The following is a 25,965-nucleotide window of genomic DNA, read 5'->3' as shown; positions in this document are numbered from 1 at the left end:
CCATGAGACAAGAGGGGGAGTAAAGATTAGCTTTATTATTGGCATGAAGGCAGGGAGGTGGTGATAGTGCCAGGCCCTTCTGCAGGTGAGGGAGCAGAGGGCTTGTCAGCCAGCACCAATCCTCCAAGCTGGCCCTCCCAGTGAGGTCCAGGGCTCCAGGTGCCTCTGGCTTTCAGCAGAAGCAGTGGGTGAGCAGGCGAGCAGACTGCTAGGCATTGGATATGTGGACTCCTCAGATCTGCTCTGGAGCTGGGGTTGGACTGGAGTTAGCAGCGGGTGGGGGCCGAGGCTGGATGTCTCTAGTACGCATATAGGACAGCAGCTGCTCCGGGATCTCGGCCAGCACGTCCTTGGCCAGTCGGGCCATGCTCAGCACCTGGTTCCCCGACCGGTCGACATAGTCTCGGAATGGGACAAACTGGGACAGGCACAGACAAGAAGGTGTGGGCTGTGGCCTGGAAAGAGGGGATGGGGGTGCAGCAGGGAGGATTCTTCTTTGACCCCCAGCATCTCTTTCAAAATATCACACCATCTCTCTCCCCTCCATCTTGAATAGTTTTCTACATTTGCTTTCTCTCCACCCACTTTTTTTTTCACCTTCTATTCATCCTCAATCCACTCCAATTTGCCTTCACGAAGTCTATTGAAACTGCTCTTACTAATGTCATCAATAGCCCCATGTTTCTAAATCAGTCCAGTGGGCAATAGTTTTCAGTCCTCATCTTGCTGGACTTCACTTTAGCTTTCCATTACATTTGACTATAATCCTTCTGGGCACATCCCACTCTAGATGCCACACTTTTCTGGTTTTTCTCTTACTTTCTGGAAGCTCCCTCTCCCCCGTCATTCCTCTGGGTCAACCTGCTCTCTAAACCTGGTCTCTTCTCTCTTTCAGCCCTCTTCCTGGGTGATTTCATACACTTCCATGAAAGTTGTTCCCTGGAGGGAAGTAGAGGGGGGCAGGAGGAGGAAAGGGGGTATGGGAAGGAAGAGAAGCCAGGGGAGAGAAGGGGCAGGTACCAGGGAGGAGAGGACCTGAGAAGGGGAGGTGGCCAGAGGATGGAGTTGTAGCAAAAAGAGGGAGGGGTCTGTGAGAAGGGGGCTGGGAATGGGAGGAGGCCAGGAAAGGGGGTTGGGAGAGAAGAGGAAGGAAGGGGTTGCTGGGGGAGGGGGGCTGATAAAGGAAAAGAGAAATAGAGAGAAGGAGAAGGAGGAGATGAAAACCATTCCCTGATGACTCCCAAATTTATATATCCATCCCTGACGTTTTTTTTAAGGTCTAGGACCACATATTTGGTTACACATACTACCTCACCATTCAGTTTTCATAGATGCCTGAAACCCAATGTGTCCACAACTGAATTCTAGCTCTTTCTGCCATATCTCCTCTTCTAGCTTTCCCCTTCACAGCAAATGAGACCATCACTCACTGCTGCTCAAGCTAGAAGAGTGCAAGTGATCCTTGAAGCCCCTTCACTCCCCGTCACCATCTAATCAAATCAAGTCTTGTAACATTTTCTTATTACATATCTTTTGAACCATTCCCACTGCTTCCACCAAGATCCTTATCACCTTCCTTTTACTACTTCAAAGGCTTCCTCACTAATGGGTCTATCTGCCTTCTCTCTTGCCCTGCTGTAGTCCATGTTCCCTGTAGCAGCCAGAGGGATCCTTTAAAAATGCAAGTCTGACCCTCTCATTCCTATTACATCTCCCCTATGTAAAATCTTCCAAGAACTTTCCAATTCTTTAAGAACAAAACCCCAATTTTGGCTCCCTCTTCTCACTCAGTGTGATCCTGCTACCCTGGGCTCTACTGTTTCCTTGATTAGGCCAATTCTTCTGAGGCCAATTCTTCTGAGCCTCAGGTCCTCCTCACATGCTGCTCCTCTCCCTGTAATGCTTATACCCTCCTTTAGGTCTCAGCAAAAACGTTGTTTTCAAATAGAACCCTTTTCTGAGTATGGTACCTAAGTGAGATCCCCTGTTTCGGGCTTTCATAGTGGCATTTGATATTCCTCTGGAGTACTTACCACAATCTAATGAGACATATAGCTACATAGTTGTGTGATTATTTATTGTTGGTTGCCTCCACTAGAGGACGAGGACCTTGGGGATCTCCTACACCATGGATCTATCAAGCCTACAGCAACCTTCCTGTTTGTCAAAAGAACGTATTCAATGAATGAGGATGAAAGAGTGAGGGGGAGAAGGGTAGCTGATTGAGAAGGCAGTAAGGGAGAGTGGCTCCCAACTTAGCCTCTTCTTCCCACTGTGCCTCTCAGTTCCACCACCTCTTCTGAGTCAGGTCTACCTGAACGATGTCCCGTTCTGCGTAGCGTCCCCTAGAGGACACGCGCACATCATCACCATCCAACTCTTCCATTGCTGCAGAAAGACACCCCTCAGCTGATTGGATTCTCCAACCCCAACCCGTGTTGCGCCCTCCCTCTTAGCCCCCCTTCAGAGTCATCATGAGAATGCCTAATGATTGTGTTAATATTAAACATTGTTACTACCATTGTTATGCCTTCCCACACATTCCATCCTCCCAAGAACCCCTGGGAGGAAGCATTGGTATCATTAGCCTTAGTTATGATGAGGAAACAGGTTGAGAGAAGGTCTATGACTTGGCCCGGGTTCCCCAAGGGTAACCACCCTGTCTTTTCTGTGACGCAGGCCTTAGTGTCCAGATCCATCTACCCACCTCCACTTTTCTCCCCAGTTCTTAGTCCCACTCATGGGTACCTCCGTCCTACTTACCCTCAAACATGGCTGGTCCCACACCAACAATAATGATAGACATGGGCAGTGAGGAGGCCTGTGGGGGAGAGAGGGTGAATGGTTGAGGTGAGCAGCCGTAACTGGGGAGTTGACTGCTGGGAGGCCATTTTCTCTGTGTGTGTCACGTTTCTGTACATCTTGTGAGCAGACGCACTGATTCTCTAGTTCCAGACTGTTTTTAAAAGGATGTTTATATATCAGCATCCTTGAAAGATATATTGTTTTCCTCTAGAGCAAGGGTAGGTTTATTTACTGTCCAGTACTATTAAGAAAAGGTCTCCCACTGGAATGATGGGCAGGCATGCTTACTGCTCATTATAAAAGATTCAGGTTCCCTAAGCTTAGAGTTCCTTTTCTGTAATGCAATCCACAGCAGGTGCAAGTGTCATCTTGCCCTCTTCACATCATCTTGTGGGAACTGGGACTTTAGAGAGTCAGAGTAAGTGCTGATACTCCAGCTACTGTTTTATGCTGGGAATAAACAAAGTCCTTTGTCTCTGATCCAGGAGTCTTGTGTCTACTGCCAGCACCCATGAAACTGGCAGGCTAACTTGTTAGCTTGCAAGTAGGGTAAAATCTGAGCCCTTTCATAGTATTGCCATTACCCCTCCCTGCCAAGCCTCCTCCTCAGACTCACACTGACGATGGCCTCCTTGGTCTGTGTCATGTCAGAGATGACTCCATCAGTGATGATGAGCAGAACATAGTACTGGGAACCGTCAGAGATCTTGGCTGCAGCCCTGAGTGAGAAGCCAAAATCAGAATCCAGCTGAAAGCCAGACAGGCCAAAGGAACCTCCTACCTCCAAAGCTGCCACAGCCAGCATGTGAGCAAAAGACAAGACCTGGGGTTTCTGAAGCTCATGTTCCTTAACCAGACCTGGCAGCCTACCCCTGCCTGCCATCCCTCCAGAAATATTTATTTAGCACTTAATATGGTAGGAACTGGAGATACACAAGGAAGAAAAACAAATCCATCCCAGCCCTCTGGAGTGAGGCAGACAATCCATGAATCACACAAAGAGGTATCAAACTACTGGGATGAGTGCTTTAAGGGAAGGGGACACTGCCATGACAGTGTACAATAGGGGATCCTGACCAGGTCCAGAAGGTCAAGCTCAGTGAATGCTTCTTCTTCATTTTTTTCTTTTTTTTTTTTTTTTCGAGACAGAGTCTTGCTCTGTTGCCCTGGGTAGAGTGCAATGGTGTCACTGTAGCTCACTGCAACCTTAAACTCCTAGGCTCAAGAAATCCTCCCACCTCGGCATCCCAGAGTGCTACGATGACAGGCATGACCTGCCTGGCCTAGTGAAGGTTTCTTTAAGGAAGTGATGTTTGAGGATGGAGGAGAGGCTAAGTAAAGTGGGCAGGGGAAATCATTCTAAGTAGAGGGAACAGAATGGACAGAGGCCCTCTGGTGGGTCTGAAGGAAGCCCATTCTCTCTGGAGGTCAGAAAGTGAGGGAAGCAGAGTGGACCATGTGGCTGAGGGAGCATAGAGGCCTGGCCACGCTGGGCTTTATCAATCCCTGGAAAGAATTTGATGTTTATATAAGAGCAAGAACAAAGACTAAAGGTTTCCTCGCTTCCCTCTCTCACTCATTTCTTTTCTCTCTTTTCCCCTCTGCTGGCCACATCCCCTTGCCTGTGCTGCTGGGTCCCCCTGCAGTCCTCCCTCAGACAGACTAATAGCTGTTCCCAGAGCTGCTTTTCCTTCTCTCGCCAATCTTTGAATCCAAGATTTTTCTCTCTGAAAAGGACTTCAGAAGTCATTGAGTCCAGTGCCCTTATTTTACATAAAAGAAAAACGAAACATAGAGAGGGCACAAAGGCAGTGGCAGACCCTGGTCTCTTTACTTCTAGTCTCAAATCCTGTATGGATTGGAAAGGATGGAGCTATGCTGTCCAATAACATAGCCCTGGCTACATGTGGCTATTGAAATTTAAATTAAATTAAACAATTAAACATTCAGTTCCTTGGTCACCTAGCTACCTTCCTTCCTTTTTTTTTTTTTTTTTTTTCTGAGACAGGGTCTCGCTCTGTCACCCAGGCTAGAGTGCAGTGGCATCATATTGTCACAGCTCACTGCAACCTCAAACTCTTGGCCTCAAGTGATCCTCCTGTCTCAGCCTCCCAAAGTGCTAAGATTATAGGCATGAGCCACTGCACCCGGCCCCTAGCTACCTTTCAAGCACTCAGTATCCATATGTGGCTGGTGAATACCACATTGGACAACACAGATACAGAACATTTCCATCATTTTAGGAAGTTCTATTGGATAGTGCTGGTATTTAAACCTGATCTCAAAAAGTCAGCAGAAAGTCATGGTTATAGAGTATAGAATTAAAATGGCTTTGGCTAACTTTGCCCAGGGCCCAGAGTGGGGGTGTGCCATGATCCTCTGTAATAATCCCTGCCCCCTTCCTGAATTCTGGCCCCAGCCTCCGCATAGGCCTGGCCTGGTATCTTCTGTCATTCACTCATTTCACGAATAGTCATTGCATACCTGCTATGTGTTGGTCACCAAGCTCAGTGCTGAGCATGCAGCACAGAATAGGATATTGTCTTAGGGGAGATGCTTAAACTACTAGAATGCATTGAGGTTAAGGCTTTGAGGACCTAACATCTAACTTAAGACCTGAAAAATGAGTAGGGTTTAGCCAGGTGGTGGTGGGGTGGGGCAGGGTGGTAGGGATGGGAAAGTAGAGGAAAAGTGTTCCAGAGAGAGAAAATGGCAAATGAAAACCAAGAGAGTATGTTCTAGGAGTTGCATGTAGACCTACAAAGGAGAAATGAGGCTGGAGCAGTAGGCGAGGGCCTACTCATGAAGAGATTTGTGAGCTGGGGGCAGCAGGTATCACCCGTTAGTTTGGAGGCATGGGAGGTATATCTTTGGTTCCCTGTAGATGCCTTGCATTCCAAGGCCATTTAGATCTGGAAGTTGGCAGAGGAAATGGGTGACTGGCCGGGAGGGCAGTCCCAGCCTCACTTGGCTGTGGGGTGGGAAACCACAAAGAGTCCTTTGACATCATCAAAATCATAGCTGCGCACTTGACATATGTGATTTAATTCAATCCTCACTGCCATTCTATGAGGTAGGCACCTTTTTTATTCCTATTTTTAAAATGAGAAAACTAAAGTTTAGAGACATTAAGTAGCATCCTTGGCTGGCACAGTGGCTCACACCTGTAATCCTAATGCTTTGGGAGGACAAGGTGGGAGGATTGCTTGAGGCCAGGAGTTCGAGACCAGCCTGAGCAAGAGCTAGACCCCATGTCTACAAAAAATTCTGAAAATTAGCCAAGGGTGGTGGTGCATGCCTGTAGTCCCAGCTACTTGGGAGGCTGAGGCAGGAGGATCACTTGAGCCCAGGAGTTTGAGATTACAGTGAGCTATGATGATGCCACTGCACTCTAGCCTAGGCAACAGAGTGAGACCCTGTCTCAGAAAAAAAAAAGTAGCATCTCCAAGAGCTGGTGAAGCTGGGGTCCAAGCGCATAATAGTCATAGCCTAAAGCTCAAGCTCTTGATTCCATCCCTGTCCATTCCCAGTCTGCTCTCTGGATACTTCTCCATATATACTGCACACTCCAATCATACTAAAATTATCATTGTTTCCTAAACTTACCCCTTCATGCCTCTGTGCTTTTCACATGCCATTCTTTCTACCAGGCCTACTCTGCTCCTCTTTCTCTAATAAAGTCCACTTTGCCCTCTAGACCCAGCTGAGCAGTCCCCTCTACAGTAGGCCTATACCCTCCACCTTCCTCTCCCTCTGCCCAGCCCACAAAGATGGGCTGTCTGTGCTCCTCCAAGTGGGTCCTCACTGCGTGATCTGGTGGATAAAGCTAGATGACTATAAGTACATTTAAAACACCCTTTCTTTTTTTCTAAATTGAACATGGATGCAATGTGAGAATAAAATTTGCATGAATTTTTAAGATGAAATATGGAGACTTCAAAGACATTCTCAGCCTGGCTGCCTTCAGCTGTGCCCCTAGATTCCCCTGGGGGGATGCAGTCGCTTGCCTTTGCAGACAAGCAACTCACTAGAAAAGTCTGGGAAGCTCTGGCCTACAGAAGGTAATGATTTATTTATATTTCTGTCTTTTGCACCAAGGTGGGAGCTCCCAAGGGCAGGGACTACATCTGATTCATCTGTGAGTCTCCAGTGCCCCAGCAGAGAACTGAGCACACAGCAGATGCCCTTTGAATAGTAATAATGATAATAATAGTAACAGTAATAGCTAACACTTATAGTACTTATGATGTGGCAGGCACTGTTCTAAGTGCTTGACATCTATTAATTAGTTAGTCCTCACGACAACCCTATGATGTAGATATTATTATTATTATTTTACGAATTATTTTACAGAAAGGTTAAGAGTCTTGACCGAAGCCACACAGCTTGTGAGTGATATAGCTGGTGTAATAACTTAGTCTGGCTCCAGAGCCTACACTCATGCTGCAGTGCCCCTTTACTGAATGTTTACTAAATGGATGAATAAATCAATCAGTGTAGTTGCCCAAGATGGTATTTAGGAAGTCTGCTTAATAACAACAAAAAGGCCGGGCGCGGTGGCTCACGCCTGTAATCCTAGCACTCTGGGAGGCCGAGGCGGGCGGATCGTTTGAGCTCAGGAGTTCGAGACCAGCCTGAGCAAGAGCGAGACCCCATCTCTACTAAAAATAGAAAGAAATTATATGGACAGCTAAAAATATATATAGAAAAAAAGAAATTAGCCGGGCATGGTGGTGCATGCCTGTAGTCCCAGCTACTCGGGAGGCTGAGACAGGAGGATCGCTTGAGCTCAGGAGTTTGAGGTTGCTGTGAGCTAGGCTGACGCCACGGCACTCACTCTAGCCTGGGCAACAGAGTGAGACTCTGTCTCAAAAAAAAAAAAAAAAAATAACAACAAAAAATATGCTTAGGCTCCAGTATTAGTGAAAAACATAGTGAAATGTTAGATGTAACCATATTATATGTAGTGAAATGTTGTACGTAATTTGACTATAATTATGGATGTGTATGGAAAAAGACTGTCAAGAACTATCTACACATCTACATTCCCATGGGCAATATCAGGGTGACTTCTTACTTCATTTCTCTATCCTTGAGATTTTCCATAGCAATGTTATGTTATTTTTATAATTTAAAAACTATTGTCCTCATTATGAATTAAAAAATAAATCTTTAATAGGGAAAAAGGAAGTCTATGGACACATATAAATCTCCCTGAAATCCATCCATTTTTGTTCTTTTTTTGTTTCATCTTTTTGCTTCCAAGCTTTCTGAGGCACTTTGTTTTAACTGGGTCTCTTATTCAGCATATAGTGGGGTTTACTTATTTTTTTATTCAATCAGAGAATCTTTTACTTTTTAAGCTCAGTGAGAACTTATCCTATTTGTTGATGTATGTTTGGTTCTGTCATTTTATTTCAAAACTGCTTTAAATTTATTTTTAATACCCTCTTTTTTTTCTTTTTTTAAGAGATAGGGTCTTAACTCTGTTGCTTAGGCTGGAGTGCAGTGGCGTGTTCATAGCTCGCTGAAACCTACAACTCCTAGGCTCCAGAGATCCTCCAGCCTCAGCCCCCCAAAGTGGTAAGATTACAGGCGTGAGCCTCCACACCTGGCCCTCTTTGTTTTTTAAAATCATTTGATACATGATCTGGGTTTTCTTCCCTGTGTGTGTGTGTATAAATGTAAATATATATGTGTGTGTATATACATATATTTGTTTTCTTAGAGACAAGGTCTCACTCTGTTGCCCAGGCTGAAGTGCAGTGGCACAATCATAGCTCACTACAGCCTCCAGCTCCTGGGCTCAAGTGATCCTCTGGGAGGCCGAGGTGGGAGGATCGCTTGAGGTCAGGAATTCAAGACCAGCCTGAGCAAGAGCCTGAGCTCAGGAGTTTGAGGTTGCTATGAGTTATGATGACACCACTGCACTCTAGCCAGGTTGACAGAGCAAGGCTCTGTCTCAAAAAAAAAAAAAAAAAAGAAGAAGAAGAAGCAGCAGCAGCAGCAGCAGCAGCAGCTGCTTATTGTCGTCCATTATTACACACCTTATAGGAATGCAAGGTCACGTGGTTAGTGATTGGTGGAGCCAGGATCACAACCAGGTCTGATGCCAAAGTTTGTGCCTTCACCATTGTGCTACAGGCTCTTCTCTCTCTTACCCTAACTCAAGGCCTGGATTGTCGTTCCCAGGAAGTGGGGTTGGGGTAGTTTGTTGACACCCTCTCTGCCCCACAATAAAGTACAGTCAGCCCTTGGTATCCATGGAGCGGTTAGTACCCATGGATACCAAAATCCTCAGATGCTCAAGTCCCTTATATAAAATGGCATAGTATTTGCCTATAACCTATGCATATCCTCCCATATACTTTAAATCATCTCCAGATTACTTATAATACCCAAATACTGTGTAAATAGTTGTTATACTATATTGTTTTTAAATTTGTGTTTTTTTACTGTTGGGCTTTTTCCCCCCAGATATTTTTTATCTGCAGTTGATTGAATCCATACATGCAGAACCCATGGATATAGAGGGTTGAATGTATTATATAATCTCTTTGTACCAGAGCCAACACCGAACCTTTCCCTTTCTCCCCAACGCCCAAGTTCACATAAGAGTGGTCCTGACTATCCTTGGGGGGATCAGTTCCCTATCTGGCTGCCCTCATTTCCCCCAACCTCTACCCAGTTCCCTTACCTGGCCACCTGGTTGATGACAGGAGCAAAGTAGGTGGGCCCATAGAGCTGCACTGTGCGCAGGCTCTGGAAATAGCTCTCCAGCACACCCTCGATGCCCACACAGTTGGGGTCCTCATCATTGTTGTTCTGTCAAAGAATATGCCCTGCCAGGCTGAGCCCATGCAGGGTATACCCAGGAGTGCTCTGATCGCAGCTCACTCCTTCCTTTTTCCATCAATGCCTTTCATGCTCCCCTCCAAACCCAGGCCTGCTCCCCTCCCTGCTTTGCCACCCTCTCATAGCTTCCTGCTCCTCTGCAGGCCCTTGCCCTTTGAAGAAATGTAAATGGAAGAAATTCATCCACTTGGGTGTGCCAGATGCCAGGCATGGAATATAGACTCTGGCCCATACCATACCAGGGGGAACTGGTGGGAGATCCGTCCCTCTGGGGGCAGCTTAGCCCCAAAGCCATAAGCTGGGAAGAGCTTGTCACTGTCATAGTCCTGGATGATCTCTCCCACTGCCTTCAGGGCCATGGCATAGGCGCTGAGCTGGTAGGGACTCATGTAGTGCAGGGAGGTAGGCTGCAGGGGATTCCCTGTAGGGACACAGGAGCCCCAGCCTCATGGTTACCTGGACCATCATTTTGTTCACCTGCTTATCCTTATATGCATCTATCTACTTATATCCATTTATCCACCCTCTACCCATGTACTCCCTTATTATTTTACCCAATCATCCATCTGTTCATTTATCCATCTATCCACCCTAATCATCTCTATATCTATCCATTCATTTATCCCCCTACCCATACATCCATCCACCCATCTACCTGGGCATACATCCATCTTTCAATCTCCCTATCCATTCTATCCACCCACCTCTCCATTCTCTTATACAGCTATCCATCCATCCATCCGTCCATTCACTTGTTCACCTGCCATTTTTCTTTCTTTTCCATCCATCCAGCAAGATTATTTTATCCATCTATCCATTCAGCTATCCCTCCCCATTTTATTCATTCACTTGTCTGTTTTCATATGGATCCATCCACTCATCCATTCCCCTATCTACTTATCTGTTATTTTCTCAACTTAAACATCTGTCCATTTGTCCACCCACCTACCCATCCCTACATCTACTTGTACCTATTTTACTCACTCACCTACCCACTCTGTTCATCGATGTACCCATCCATTCATCACTCATTACCTATTCATCTATCCATCTCTCCTTATACCCCCGTTCTCTCCCGTCTATCCATTTACTCATCCACCTGTTGAGCTATCTATCATTTCAACTTTCTTTGATCCATCCATCCACCTATTTTCCTATATCCTCTGGCACCCTTGTACCCAATAATCTCCCTCCAACACTCCTACCCCAGTACCATCCTGGCTGGGTTTTTACTTAAGTCTGGGCTTCTTGGGTAGGTAAACTCTTATTCCAAGCTAGGAATCCAGGCCAATCCCTAGTGACTCCCTTAGAATTCCACCCCCCCCCACCACCAATCCCCCATCCATGCCTCACCATTGGAAGCTGTGAAGTCAATAGCTACTGTGAAGTTCAGCTGTGTCCTGTTGGGGAAGTAGATGAGTTGAGAAGTGAGGAACTAATACTTACTACACCAGTATTTCTCAAACATTAATGTGCATATGGATCACCTGGGGCTCATGGTTGGGGGTAGCGCCTAACAAATTCCCAAGTGATGCTGCTGCTACTGGCTCATGGACCACACTTTGGGTAGCAGAATTCAATATCTACTGTGTGACAAGTGCATTATATGTAACTTAATTTAAGCCTTACTATAGCCCTGAAGTAGTAATTAATATCCCCATTTTATGCAGGAGAAAAGTGAGGTGCAGAAAAGCACAGTACCTTTCCCAGGCCGGCCTGCCTCCACCAAACCAAACAGAATGCCCCCTACAGTCTGCTTGGGTTTTCCCTCCCTCGGCCTCTCCCTCTCCCTCTTTCCTGGCTATAACTTTTGTCTGGGCCCCAGTCAGGTTACTGGGGCCGCCATTGAAGACCACTGGTCTGGCAGCCATCTTCCCAGGGGGTACTGGAAGCTAAGAATGAAATGCAGCCCCAGGACGAGAGCTAAGAGGGGAAACATTTTGCATTTTACAGAGCACTTCATAGTTTGCCAAGTGTTTTAAAGTTTATCTTCATGATCTCATTGGCCCTGACCATCCATAAATAAGAAAACTGGGGCTCAGAACAGGGAGTGACTTATTGCCGGGCTTTCAGCCCAGAGCTTGGCCTGTGACTCACCCTCCCTTGATGTAATCAACAAATGTGAATTCAGAGTCCACAGAGAAGGAGAGCAGCGTCACCTGTGGGACAGAAGAGGCAGCCCTGACACTTTGGAACGGGTGGTAGAAGGGAGAGAGGCATAGTAGGGCTTTGGAGAGAGGCATATGAGGGAGGCACATGATTCCACCCCCTGCCCCAACCTGTCTCACCCTGTTCAATTTATGAAAGGAAAAGAAGGGGTAGATGTCAGATACATCATTGGATTTCCAAAAATATATTAAATTGGGATGCTGGGCATAGTGACCCACGCCTGTAATCCCAGCACTTTGGGAAACCAAGGTGGGAGGATCTTTTGAGGGCAGGAGTTCAAGACCAGCCTGGGCAACATAGTGAGACCCAGTCTCTCCAAAATAATAATTTAAAAAAAATTAGCTGGACATGGCAGCATGCACCTGTATTCCCAGCTACTCAGGAGGCCAAGGCAGGAAGATCCCTTGAGCTCAGGAGTTGGAGGCTGCAGTGGGCTATGATCATGCCACTGCACTCCAGGCTGGGTGACAGAGGGAGTCCTGCCTCAATAAATAAATAAATAAATAATAAATAAATGGCTAGATAGATAAATAAATGAGGAAGAAAGGAAGGAAGGAAATGCAACTTAGGATGTTTTTTCTTTTATTCTGCAAAAGAGTAAATTTTCCTGGGTGAGAAATAACCAAAACCAAAATAGAACCTTAAGTGGTGCACCTTGTGCCCAACATTACTATATCCAAGTAATCTGTGCCCACTGACTTTCCCTACCCCCAATATTTGTCATGCTGTGTCAGTGGGGATGGAAACAGAAGGATCCAGGAAGGGCCAGAGTTCCAGGGAGCACTCACAGTTCCTGAGTTGACGTATTTCTTCTTCTTACATTTCTTCCGAGGGTTAAGTACCTAAGAGGGGGAAGGTAACAGTGATGGTGGGAAACAAAGGAAGGGAGCTCCAGACTGAGCATACTAAGATGGAGGGCTTGGGTAACCTGAGCAGGGCTGGAACTCTCACCTCATACACTGTGAACTGGTTCTGGGCCTTGCTCAGCTCCCGGTAGCTGGTGGTAAACTCACCGATGAAATCGTGGCTGCAATGAGGCAGGGGCAGGTGAGCAGCAGTAGCTGCTGGTTTGGAGCCAGGCTTAAACCTAATCTTTTCATTTCTCCCATCCTAAGCTCCTACTTGGCAGGGCACTAGGGCTGAGGCTGGAAGTGGGGCCAAACTAAGGGGAAGAAAAGGGAAGAGACAGTGTACCAGAGAGACAACTCAGGGGATCAGTTGTACCCAAGACCCTGGTGTCTCATTACCCTTTCTGGCTCCCAAGGATACTTTGGGGTTTCTGATGAATGTGTCACATGTTATAGAGAACTTTTTATAGAGAGTTAAGCACAGGAAAAGGGACTACGTGGGGCAGTTCTACCTTCCATTGCGGTCCCAGTCATACACATCAATCTTCACTGTTCTGAAATGCAAGAGGTAAACAGGCTAGGTGTGTATGACAGTCTCATCCACTTAACCATAAGCAAATCATCTTCCCATCCACTCATCTGTGACTATTCATCTTTAATCCACTTCCCAACCTATCTATTCATTCATCAGTCCTTACATGTACCCAACCATCTATCACTGTTACTACTGCTACTACTGCTCTTAGTACCACTATTACTATTCTTTTACCACTTACTGAGTCTTACTGTATTCCAGGCATTGTTCTCAGTACTTTCACAGACTGTCTCATTTAATTTAACAACTGCCCTATATAAAATAAGTACCATTATTCTTATTTTTGGATAAGGAAATTGAAATACAAAAAAAAGTAAACTTGCTAAGATCCCGTAGCTAGTAAGTGACTGAGTTGAGATCTAAACTCAGACATCCTGGTTCCAAAGACCTTGTTCCTAACTATCATGCCTAAGTCATCCCATATGTCTATCTATCATTGTATCAGTCCATTTAACTATCTATCTATCCATCTAATCACCCATTTACCCATACATTTGCCAATCTATTACTTACTAATTCATCTCTTTATCTACCTGTCGAACTACACATGCAGCCATCGACTGACTCACTGATGTATATAAACATCCATCTGTCTGTCCATTTATCTGCCCAACCAAACACCCAACTATATAACATCAGTCCATCTGGTCATCCATTCTTTTTTTTTTTTTTTTTTTTTGAGACAGAGTCTCACTCTGTTGCCCAGGCTAGAGTGAGTGCCGTGGCGTCAGCCTAGCTCACAGCAACCTCAAACTCCTGGGCTCAAAGGATCCTCCTGTCTCAGCCTCCCGAGTAGCTGGGACTACAGACATGCGCCACCATGCCCGGCTAATTTTTTCTATATATATATATTTTTTTAGCTGTCCATATAATTTCTTTCTATTTTTAGTAGAGATGGGGTCTCGCTCTTGCTCAGGCTGGTCTCGAACTCCTGAGCTCAAACGATCCGCCCACCTCGGCCTCCCAGAGTGCTAGGATTACAGGCGTGAGCCACCACGCCCGGCCTGGTCATCCATTCTTCTGCATAACCATCCACCTACTCATCCATCTATGTGCCCATCCATCCTTCCATCCTCCCACTTATCCCTCTCCACCTATCTTTATACTTTATACACCATTTATTCATTCATTAGGTCAACTTATCCATCTACGTTATACCCATTCATCAACTAATTCACCCACTAGTCAATCAGTTCATCAGTTTGCCATCCATTCATCTATCTGTCCATCAATCTACCTGTCACTCCACCTACCCTTTTCTATTCCACCTGCTATTCCATTTATGCATCTACCTCTCTTGTCATCCATCAAACTCAAATTTACCTATCTATCACCCATCTACTCATCTATCAGTGCATCCACTTATGCATCCATTAATCCATCCATCACCTGTCCATTCACTAATCTACCCATCAGTCCAATTATCCATTCATCTGCTATCCATTCATTTATCTCCCCTTTAACCACCCACCAATCTTCTTATACATCAGTCCACATACCCATCCAACCATTCACCAGTTTATTCCTCCATTTGACCATCCATCCATGTATCTGCTCATTTGTTTGTTCATCTGCACTTTCATCTTCAATCGACCTACCAGTCTACCCATCCACCCATCCATCCATGGATAGTCCACCTATCCATCTATGTGGCTAGCTATCCACCTCCCCATCCACCCATCTTCATGCCCAAAAACTCTATTTCACTGAGCAGGACCCTCCAACACTATTATGATACTTCTACCATGATTCTGGAAACCCCACTGTCATATCCTTGGCCCCTTACTCCCCAGCTTATGCTGAAGCAGACCTATCATAGTCTCCATTGCACAGTGCCCGCACAGGGATGCTGAATGGCTGCCATACAGGATTCAGCGTGTTTTTCACAACTTCTGTCTTGTGGCAGATAGTGAACCTGGAGGGGGAGCAGGAGGTTTGGAACCTGCCCTGAGGGTAGGACCAAATCTCTCACAGATTCCTAAGATACCCCACTTATTAAGCATATGCTCCACACCCAGCCTGGGAGCCCTGATGGCAGTGACTCACGTGCCATCCTCATTGCTCCTGTAGAACACGAGGAAGGGGTCTGATTTCCCAAAGAAGTCCTTCTTGTCCAGTTTGTTTGCACATAGCTGCATGGTGGCAATGTCCTAGGGATGGATGAAGTTGGGCTGTTGGCACTCAAATTGCCCATAGCCTTCAGACAGTCCTCTAAAGGGAGTATGGGGAGAGAAGGGTGCTCCTGGGTCTTGCACATGGCCCTTACTGACCCGACAATTGCTAAGCTCCTCTGCAGTCAGCAATATGGTCCCACACTTCTTGCCAGGTACACCCCTGGAAGCAGAAAAAGCCTATTAGTGAGAGGAATGAGGGTAGACAACAAAGATTGGGGTGGCCAGTCTGGGATTGGGTGGGCCAGGGGATTCAATTTGCCATTTACTAACAGTCCCTTGAGTGTGTCCCCTTCTGTCCTGGGTGGCTCCTGGTAGGGAAGGGCCTGACTTTGGCTGGGGAGGGAACTGCAGTCTGGTAGGAAGGGGTTCGACTAGCTTAGGTGAACATCTCATAAGGTAGTATAAGAAAGACATGGAATTTAGAGTCAGTGGACTCAGGGTGAATTTTATGATTTTCAAGGTGTGTGACCCTGGGCAAGTCATTTCCCCTTTCTGCACCTTAGTTTTCTCCTCTATGAAATGGGAATCATGACTGCCTGTCAGGTAATGAAGAGATACGAATAAGTGCATGGAAGGAAAAGCAACTTGCAAGCTTTACAGATATGAAATGGTTGTATTCTTCAAAGCAGACCCTACTACTTATCATATGCCAGGTGCTATGCTAGATATGAATTGGCCAGTTGGTACTCTCCAGCTCTGCTAGACTCTGCCTTCAGGGACATTCTAGGGGAGGTGGAATATCAAAGCCAGTAGCAAGTGGAACGTGATGAAGCAATTCTGAATGAGGGACAGGAATGTCTATCCAGACCCAGGGGCAAAAGGGCTGGTTACTTAGGTCAAAGTTGATGTTCTTTATGAAGACTGTGAAGAGTGAGGAAAAAAAAAAAAATACAAGAGAAGCTTTATCTCTCCGGATCCTAGAAGAGACAATTCCATGTGCTTGAAGGGTATGTACAAGGATCCCCATCCCCAGTGGTAAGAGACCTTGTTGACAGGGGCCTGTGAACCATGATTCCCAAAGGGATCCAAAGTGTGGCAGAGAGAAAACTAGGTCAGGAGGGTCCTAGGTTCAGTCCTGGCTCTAACCTGCTATGTGATTGCCCCCATATTTAAAACGAACTGTCTTTGACTCTTTCAACCTCTGACTCTCCATGCTTTAACTAGAGGGAGTGTGACGAGGACAGGGACAAATTACTGATCCTATTGCCTCCTCACTGTTCTTCGCCTCCGTGATGTTTCCTTTACCCCTCACCTAGTGTGAATTCCAGCCAATGATTATAATAATCACTCCCTTGCATCCTGCCTTCTTCTTTGCCCTTCTCTCACATTGATATACTTATTATTTGGCAGAACCATAGCCTTAGTTAAGTCCAACTCTCTGCCTAACCCATACTGCACCTGTAAAACTGAAATGGCCAGAAAAAAACACACAATTATGCTAACTGATCTCATTTTAAATGCATGACCACAAACCTCAAAGAGGGTCCCTAATGATGCTTGGTAATCACACTGTACATCCCAAGGCCCTTCACTCTCCAGTTCTGCTAAATGGCAGTTTCACTCCTCCTCTGTCCTCAAACCCCCAAAGCCTCCTCCCCCATCCTCACTCACAGGCAATGACCTTGTTTCCTACTCAGTGACAAAACTAAAGCAACCAGAAGAGAATGTCCACCCCCCCACTACACCTACCCTGCCACCAGTATCTTCACCCACACAACTAAGACTCCTACGGTTGCTATAAATGTATGGTCCATGTGCCTATTTATCCCTCCGCTGTGTACTATATTTCATACCATCTTGTCTGCACAAGGACATCACTTCACCTCTTGTTATTACATTAAATTTTCAGTTCCCACTTGGTCATTTCCATCAACATACAAATGTGCTATAATTTTTCTCATGTTAAAAAAATTATACTATTCAAGTGGAAGCCTCTGGCAAAAAAAAATTATAAGCCTCTGGATTCACAAAAGGTCATGAAAAAAATTATAAACCTATTCTTGACCTCACTTCCTACTCCAGCTATATCTTCTTTTCTCTTTTCCCCTTTGCAGCAAAACTCCTTGAAAGATCACTTGACTCCCATTCCCTGCTTCTGTTCTCTTCTAAACCTCTTCAACCTTCACCTCTTCTTCAAAACTATGCTTGTTGCCTGGGCGTAGTGGCTTATGCCTATAATCCCAACACTTTGGGAGGCCATGGTGGGATAATCACTTGAGGCCAGGAGTTTGAGACCAGCCTGGGCAACATGGCAAGACCCATCTCTACAAAAAATTAAAAAATTAGCTAGGTGTTGTGGTACATGCCTATAGTCCCACCTACTCAGGAGGCTGAGGCAGGAGGATCGCTTGAGCCCAGGAATTTGAGGCTGCAGTGAGCTATGATTGCACCACTGCACTCTTGCCTGGGCAACAGAGCAAGAGCCTGTCTCTAAAAAAACCCCAAACCAAAAAACTATGTTTGTAAGAGTCACCAGGGATCTCCATCTTGCCAAATCCAATGGCCAGTTCCCAACCTTCATCTCATTAGACCTGCAGCAACATTTGATGTGGTTGGTCACTCTTTCCTTCTTGATATACTTTCTTCACTTTGCTTCCAGAATAACACCACCTTCTCTTGGTGCTCCTCCTACTTCATTAATTGCTTTTTCTCAGTCTCCTTTTCTAGATCCTCATGGAGTCTCAATCTTTGGCTCTTTCACCCTCTCTCCCTTTCTTGCTCTCATACCCTCCACCTGTCACTCCCTTGGTGATTTCATCTAGTATCATGGCCTTAAAGAACACCTAAGACTCATGTATCATATTGCCTATTTGACACCTCCACTTGGATGTCTATTAAAATATATGGAAGTTAACATGTCAGACTCACCTCCTGATTGATTTCCTCCCCTCACCTTGCCTCTCCTTCACTTTTTTTTCACCGTCTCAGTTGGTGACAATTCTGTCTTTCCAGTTGTTTAATTCAAAGGCCTTGACTTTGTCCTTGACTCCTCTTTTCCTCTTACATCTATATTCAGTCTGCAGGAACCTGTTGGCTCCACCTTCAAAATATATCCAGAATCTGACCACTTCTCCCCTTTTCACTGCAAGCACACTGTCACAGCCCTCTCATTGGCTCCCTCCTTCTACCTTTGGCCACCCACGGCTTATACTTAACCCAGTAGCCAGCACCATCCTTTGAAAGCACAGTCAGATCATGTCACTCCTAGGCTCAGAACCTGGGACTCCTGTGTCAGAGTAAAAGCTAAAGTCCTTACAGCAGCTACAAGGCCCTAACTGTTAACTCTCTAACTTTACCTCCTCCTGCCTTCCCCCTCACTTACTGGGCTCCAGCCACCCTGGCCTCCGCGCTGTTCTTTGAACGCACCATGCTTTTGTGCTGGCATTTTCCTCTGCCTGGGACATTCTTCCTCCACATGTCTGCAGTGCTTACTCTCTCACCTTCAGACTGTTGCTCCAAAGTTACCTGTCTGTGAGGCCTACTCAACTACCCGCCCAGCATTTCCAATCCCCCTTATTCTACTTTGCTTTTTCTCTTTTCCCATAGCACTTAATATCGAATATGTAACTTACTTATTACATCTATTTTGTACTGCCTCTCCCAACTAGAGTATAGCTCCCTGAAGGCAGGAACATTTGTTCTGTCACCATTGCAATCCAAGCCCCTTGAACGGTGGCTAACAGAGTATGTGCACAGTGGTATTTGTGGAATGGATGGATCCCTGGTGCCTAGAACAGGGTGTGGCAATCAAAACATGCTAATGTATATATAGTGAGTGAATACAAATGGAAATTCCTGAGGATTTGATTTAGTCAGGGGAAGCTTCTGGTGGAGAGGGGCTTGGAAATGGACCTTTAAGGTTGAATCAGACTTAGAAAAAGTGAGGGGGGAGTGAGCGAGCAGAGACAGAGAGAGAGAGAGAGAGAGAGAGAATATATCAGGCCTGAGACTGACTTGAGCACAGCAGCCCTGGAAACTGGACTTTCTCACAAGGGTGATGGGAGCCAGTGAAGGCTCCTGACCAGGGGCAATCCCACCCTTCACTGCTGGCAGTCAGCAGCTTCCTTGGAAGGGAGAATTTGGAGGCTCCCACCCCTCTCCTGCACCCCTTCCCGTTCAGCTCACGTGAGGGGTCGCTCTACGCGGCTGCCCTGGCCTCCGATCACCTCTCCCAGGGCCAGGAACGCTTGTCCCAGGAAATCCTGTGCCAGGACACGGAATCAGCAAGACCAGGAGGGCCTGTGGGCACGAAGTCCCAGCCCAACCCTGGTGATGCTGCTGCACCAGGGCAGTTCCCAGGCGGCAGAATGTTCCCACCGCCTGGCTTGCGCTTTAATGGAGGGAGTAGGGGAGAAGGGGTCTGCAGGCAAGTCTGCTTCTTGGTCGGTCCTAAGTCCAAGCCTGCTCTCCGTAATATGGTCCCACCCCACACCCTCCCGCCCAGCCCCGTTCAGCCTCACCTTCTGTGGATCCCAGCGGCGGCCCAGAACGAAGAGGAGCAGTGAGTAAGGGGCGCAGGCAGGAAAACCAGGCAGGAGCAGGACAGGGCCGGGAAGGCGGGTTGGGGGCCTGAAGAAGGTGGGGTCAGGGTCGAGGGGTAGGAGGAGTTCTAAGGAGGGTGGTTTAAGACATCTAAGCGTCTCCTTGTGTGCCCAGCCAGTCCGCGAGGGGACGTTTGCTCACCGGTTTGGAGATGTTGGTTTTGGAGTCAACGTTGTACCTAGGAAGAGAGTGGCACAGGCGTGTGGTGGGGCTGAAAAGGGGTCGGACTCCGACCCTTGGTTAAAAATTGTGGGTGGAGGGAGAGGCGGCCTTGAACCCAAATTCAACTTAGGTCTTGTTTTGGACAGTAGTCAGGGTCGGAGAGGCTCAGGCCTGGGGCGAGGCCAAGTCGGGGGGCTTGCTGGGGGTGGGGTCATGTGGGAGGGGCGGGGACTGAGGTGGAGCTACATTAGGGAGCAGAGTTGTGGGTAGGGCCAGGCCTGGGGAGTGAACGGGACTGGATCTGACCTAGGGGCGGGGCTAAGACTGGGTGGAGCCCTTCAGGGTGGGACGGAGCTAGCCGTGGGGGAGGAGCCGGGCCTGGAGGCGAGGCGGGGGCGGGGCCAGCCAGAATTCCGGGCAGATCCAGGTCGGGGGGCGGGCCAAGCCAGAATTCTGGGCGGGGCCTCACACATCGAAGCGCAGATTTTGCTTTTCCTCAAAGAAATAGTCGAGGACGAATTTGCGCACGAAGTCTGGGTTCAGCGTGTTGTCGATCACTTCGGTCCGTCCGAACTGGGCAAGGGGGCGGAGGGTCAGCGCGGGGCGTGCAGGGGGACAGGCGTTTTCCGGGAGCGGCTCTGGGCTGCGAGGGGACTCTCAGACTCACCTCCCGCCACTCCTGGCTGGCCCGGCTTTGCGTGTAAAGCACCACCACTGCGGGTGGGGGGGCGGAGGAGGGAAGGACGTCAGGCCGGCCTGAACCCCTCCTCCCCACCCCACCCTCCCCTCAGTCGCGCCCAGACCCCAAGTTCCCCCTCCCGGTCCTGGAGCCTCCTACTGGGGTCGGACTTGGAGAAGGTATCGAGGTCTAGCAGGTTCCTGGAGAAAAGCAACAGACAGACAGAGTGGATCATACTGGAACCCACCGCCGCGATGCTGCCCTAAGTCAGGCACCGGGGGCGGCGGGGGGCGGGGGAGAGGAGGGAGGCATGGGGCTCAAGTCGAACCTCTTTCCCCCATTACTACCCCGAGCCGGGGTCCGCGCTGTTAGCACTCTGGACAGCACCGGAAATCTGTCCAGGAACCGTGTCCCTGCGGACTCGATGCATACGCGCCCACACTGCCTCCAAGGCCCAGGAAAGAGGGTTCACCCCAGAACTTTGTCCTTTTGGGGCCCAGCTCCTAGTAGATCCTCGCGACCCACCCCTTGAACCTGCAGGCTGAGCCCTCTTTTGCGGGGTGGGACTGCCCAAGGAGGCCCCCTCCTCGATCCCACTAGCGACTCCCTTGTCTTCAGCTGTGATTTTCCAGCCCCCGATGCCTCTCCCCGCGGGGTCCAGACCCTGTTCAGGCTGAGCCCCGGCGCCAGTTGGGGCTGGGGCAGCCAGTGCCTAAGCCCTCCCCAGCGCGGCCCGCTCACCGGCAGGACACGGTAATTTCAATCTTGGTGGCTGGGACGCTGCGCTCGGAGGCTCCGCCGAGAGACATGGCTGGTCAGGCAACTGGAGCCGCAGGAGGCTGCGAGACCCGGGCCGCTAGGGCTAGGGGCGGTGGCAGTGGCGGGGCCAGCCCATGTGCTGCTGCTGCGGCGGCGGCGGTGGCGGCGGCGGCGGCGGCGGCGGCTGCACTCCCTCCAGCTCTGCGTGCGCTCCCGCCGCTTGCGCCCTAACAGTGGCCGCCAGCAGCAGCTGCTCCAGATGGCAGCACAGCCCCGCCCGGCCCTGCAGGCGGCCCCCGCCCCATTGGACAGCCTCGAGCTGGCGGGGAACCTCACCCAGACCCTCAACTCCAGCCCACATCTTGGTGGAGTGTGCCCTGAGCGACTCTCCCGGGTGGAAACCCAAGCCCCCTGGTGCTGTTGGTGGTGCCGAAGGATTTGGGGCAACTAGCGGGCAAAGGGGTCCTTGTTTCTCACTGAGCAGCTCTCAACAACGTTGTTTCTACCCTTCTCGCTCCCAGCCTGTCTAGGTCTCTGAATAGGAAAAGTTACATTTGTTCTTACTAGCTGTGTGACCTTGGACAAGTTACTCACCATTTCTGTGGTTCAGTCTCATTGACAGGCCACAATAGCAGCTACTCAGGGTACTGTAAAATTTTATGGGGATAACTCAAGTAAAGGAATTAGCACACAGCAAGTGCTCAATAAATGTTCACTGGTATTATTTCTGTCCTCTGGGCATTCACACTGATGACCTCTTTTGTGTGAAAATCAAATCAGTAAGTGGTAGCTGTTAAAGCACTGTGTAAAGCCCTCTGCCCATGAACTCTCATGACTTCATGGTGTGAGACAGATGAGGACACACTCTCATGATACAGTCTACTCCAGGTCATACTGTAGAAGAGGCTGGTGCTCAGCCAGGCCCTCCCCCACCACACATGTGCACCAACTGCTATCTCCCAAGCTTCAGAAACCAGGCCCTTCACCATGGGCAGGGCTGCAGGTCACCTGTACCAGGATTTTGCTGCCTGCAAAATCTGTTAAAGATGCAGGTCTCCTCAACCCCAGCCCCAGCCAAAGGAAGATCCTTGCAACTCTAAGCCTAAATTTCAGGCAGTCCTTGTAATTTGCACAAACAGGCTCCCTAGGTGACTCGGACCCATTCGGGCCTGAGAACCACTACCCCTAAGCCTCGTGAGTACCTGTTCTCATCTCACTGAGGGGACTACCATAGCTCCAGAGTTGAGAGACACAACCAAGTCTCCAGTCTGCTTCCTGTTTCACCATTCCCCCCCACAATCTCTTTGTCCACCACAAAGGACAATTGAGAACTTTCCAAATTGATCCAGAAAGACAGCAACCAAATGAGGATGCAAGAGAGTGGCTGTTCAAAAGGACTGATTTTATTTTGTGATCTGTGTCAAACTGCCTCATTCTCAGTGCAGATGACCCCTCCTCAGGAAACAAGAATTAGGAGGTAGGGTCTTTCGTGAAATCATGGCCTCCACACGGTTCTGAGAGTTGATGGGAATCCCGGCAAAGACTGGGGTGGGTGGGAGGTGGCAGCCACAAGACGGGGGGTGGTGGTCACCAGTCAAGAGGCTGGGGGTTGGAAAACCTTGTCCTTGTCCTTGCTCAGCTTTGGGACTGCCATGTGCATGATGGAGAAGGGGGAGTGAGATCTCCCCCGACGTGGAGTACCCCTCGGCCAGGCATGGCTTTGATTCCACTAAAGGCTCAGGTGAGAGAGGAGCAGGAAACCATCATGCACTGGCTGCTTCACAAGGTGCCACTGCTGGTGCCCCGGAGCCCAACACCACGGGCGAATTGCTCCAGCAGACCCCCGATGGCACCAGAGGGACTGGGAGCTACTGCCCGAAGCCCCACTGTGCTGCTGTACGTGGCCAAGAAGGCTGAGCGAACCTCTTGGAGCCGAGTCTCTCGATTGCTCAGGGCTGCAATCCTGTGTGGAGGGAGAAAAACAATGAAGACATTATCCTGGGATAGGATCCAGCATCCTCATCCTCACTCCGCCCTTCTTATCCTTGTGCTTCTGACTGCAGAAGGCCAGCATCTGTCCTGTGGTCATACTATCCTTGTGGTTCAGGCCCCAAATATTTGGCACTATACGCCTCTTAAAACTATTCCTTTCAGGCCTCAGGCTGCTTCCACCCAGAACATCAACTGTTATTAGGGCACTGACCTTTCTGTTGGGAAAATAGCTATCTTTGTGATGACTGGGGAGGAGGGAAGCTAAGAAGGAGGGAATTTGCCCCAACAGCTGTCAGCTTCCATTCCTCTATAAGAATAAGCTGAGGCGTAAGTCTTATACCTAACAGTAAGGAGACCCCCTAAGATTGGGCAGCAGCCTTTGGCTGTTGAAAGGCCTCAATCTTGAGGCCAGGACTTGATGCAGATTGGGAAGAAACTCTTGCCCTAGAAGAACCCACTGACTACCCCGGCAAGGCCAGGGTCCCCCACTGGAAACCTCCAGGGCTCTAGCTGCACCTCTGGTCACTGTGGTCTCCAGGTAAATGGCTGAAAGGGTGTTGGCTTTTCCAACAGGATTTGAGTTCTGATTCCATCTCCTTTTCCTCCCCTGGCCTATATGGATACTGATCACAGATGGAAGCCCCTCTTCTCTCCTCACCCTGGAATTACAAGTCAAGAAGGGGAACAAGTGCACAAACTTGGGCCTATCGAAGTGCGAATTCCACAGCTGTTTGACATCCCAAAGGGCCTTCAATCGAAGAGGCCCAAGGTGTTGGTTACACCCAACCTCTGTACTCAAAGGTCAGCTACTCACATGGTGTTCCCTCTGATAGTCCCCTGGAGGGCCCTTCTCCAGGGGTCACAGACCTACATGACATGAGCCCTCACATTCCCATCCACCTAAGCACTGAGACTAGCCGTGACCACTAACTTACTCCAAATTTCCTCCCAAGTAACCAATCCCTGGGCAATCCCTCCCCGGAATTCATCAGAGGCAGCACAAGTGTACCCAATTCCCACACCCAGATGACTTGCACCCAGGGCTCGGAGGAGCAGATGGAGGTCTGATGATAAATGACAGTCCCAGGGCAAGTATGGGCAGGACAGACAGGACCCCAGTGAAGTAGACTGGTGGGAGTGATACGTGTGAGAATCCAGCAGCAGGCTCCGGGGGCCAAGCAAAGTCAAATAGCTCTCGCAGCAGCACTAAGAAAATGGAGGTGATATTGGATTCCTGCAATACTATGAACAACCCTGAAGTCTTTCCTGGCATTTGGGAGACGTGTGGCCCTAGGTCTTCTTTACTTTCTAATTAGGTTTCACACAGGCCAAAGGCCATGTGTACTTCCCTCTGCTTCTCATTATAGCACAAATGGGAAAAACAGACACGTAGTTTGTATTCACAGGGAACATCCAAAGGTCCACACACGATTCTCACTCCCCTCAACCCCCCATTTCTGAGAGGCAGAAGGGGCAGAGACCACAACCTATCTGGAGACAAGAAAACTGGAGCCCAGAGAGGATACATGATCCATTTGAGGACACACAGCAGGCAATGGAGCTACTGTAGTGCCACTCTTTCTCAAGAGACAACAGGCTCAGAAAAGTGAAGGCTGACACCCCAAGACACACCTGGTGAGCAGAGCAGCTAGGATTTAGACTTAAGTTTCTCTGATAACGAAGTCCAAGTGCTACACCCACATGCTGTGAGACTTCACCAGGAGTTAACCCTGACCCCATCCTGCAATCTTGGAGGCCTTGAGATCATACAGAATCCAGCCCTTCTCTGGGAACCACCCAGAACTGGAGGGCTGGATAGGAGCTCAGAGTGCTGCGTGGGGCCTAAATTGTAGGTTCTGGGCTGGGTGACCTGGGGCTGGAGTTGCCTGTTCCAGTGGCTGACCCCAGATGAGTGAGCGGAGCCATCAAGCAGGGGCAAGAAGGTCTGTGTTTCCTCCACTGAGGGCTCTTTGGCAAGTTTGGCTGAAGTAGGAAGTCCCTACAGACAGGTATAATTTTTTTTTTTTTATCCTTCAATAATCTAAGAGATCTTGTTTCTGGCCTAGGGGTTTGGCTGCAGAAGAGGCTGTGCTGGACACAGTGGCTTCAGAAGCCTTTTGGTGACTTTCCAGCTGCAGGAACAGGACCCGTGCCATCAGCCTGTGCCATCCTGGAATTCCAAGGTCTGGCCCGCCCCTGTCTGCCCTCAGCTGGGAATCCAGGGCCCTCTTTTCTTCCTGACTCCCCCAGGCACCTTGCCTTCAACCTGTCAGCGTTGGTGGGTATGAGCTAGATTCTGGTGCTGGTGGCGGGGATGAGTCCCCAGCATCTGAAGTTCATCTAGCCCATGGTGTGGAGGTGAAAGGAAGGCTAGCTGAGGGGCTC

General features: G+C 48.6%; 2 protein-coding genes across 37 annotated transcripts in view; both read right to left on the bottom strand.

The window, feature by feature from the left end:
• Window positions 1-16: 16 nt before the first annotated feature.
• CPNE9 (copine family member 9) lies at window positions 17-21,823 on the bottom strand. 2 transcript variants are annotated; one of them, XM_069473861.1, is made up of 21 exons: window positions 21,571-21,823; window positions 20,989-21,029; window positions 20,818-20,864; window positions 20,620-20,723; window positions 20,130-20,166; window positions 19,907-19,909; window positions 19,572-19,648; window positions 15,543-15,606; window positions 15,319-15,422; window positions 15,083-15,187; window positions 13,190-13,231; window positions 12,781-12,856; window positions 12,618-12,671; window positions 11,758-11,819; window positions 11,014-11,060; window positions 9,900-10,081; window positions 9,503-9,630; window positions 3,422-3,524; window positions 2,764-2,821; window positions 2,315-2,388; window positions 17-418 (listed from the first exon to the last, which is right to left on the bottom strand). In XM_069473861.1, the coding sequence occupies exons 1-21, from the start codon at window positions 21,636-21,638 to the stop codon at window positions 233-235; spliced, it is 1,662 nt and encodes a 553-aa protein (XP_069329962.1). In that variant the 5' UTR covers window positions 21,639-21,823; the 3' UTR covers window positions 17-232. The 2 variants fall into 2 exon arrangements, with proteins under 2 accessions (XP_069329962.1, XP_069329963.1); XM_069473862.1 differs by lacking the exon at window positions 17-418 and adding an exon at window positions 2,064-2,157.
• Window positions 21,824-22,969: 1,146 nt separating this feature from the next.
• MTMR14 (myotubularin related protein 14) overlaps window positions 22,970-25,965 on the bottom strand; it is a 50,151-nt gene continuing 47,155 nt past the window's right edge. For 33 of the 35 annotated variants that reach the window (XM_069476063.1, XM_069476068.1, XM_069476072.1 and 30 more), the window contains one exon: window positions 22,970-23,551. In XM_069476063.1, the coding sequence (XP_069332164.1) occupies window positions 23,368-23,551 (184 nt within the window). In that variant the 3' untranslated portion in view covers window positions 22,970-23,367. The remainder of the gene's footprint in view (window positions 23,552-25,965) is intronic. The other 2 variants (XM_069476062.1, XM_069476067.1) reach the window with 1 other exon arrangement.

Source organism: Eulemur rufifrons, chromosome 7 (assembly GCF_041146395.1).
Source record: "Eulemur rufifrons isolate Redbay chromosome 7, OSU_ERuf_1, whole genome shotgun sequence".
Taxonomy (NCBI): domain Eukaryota; kingdom Metazoa; phylum Chordata; class Mammalia; order Primates; family Lemuridae; genus Eulemur; species Eulemur rufifrons.
This window is presented reverse-complemented; position numbering and strand designations above follow the sequence as displayed.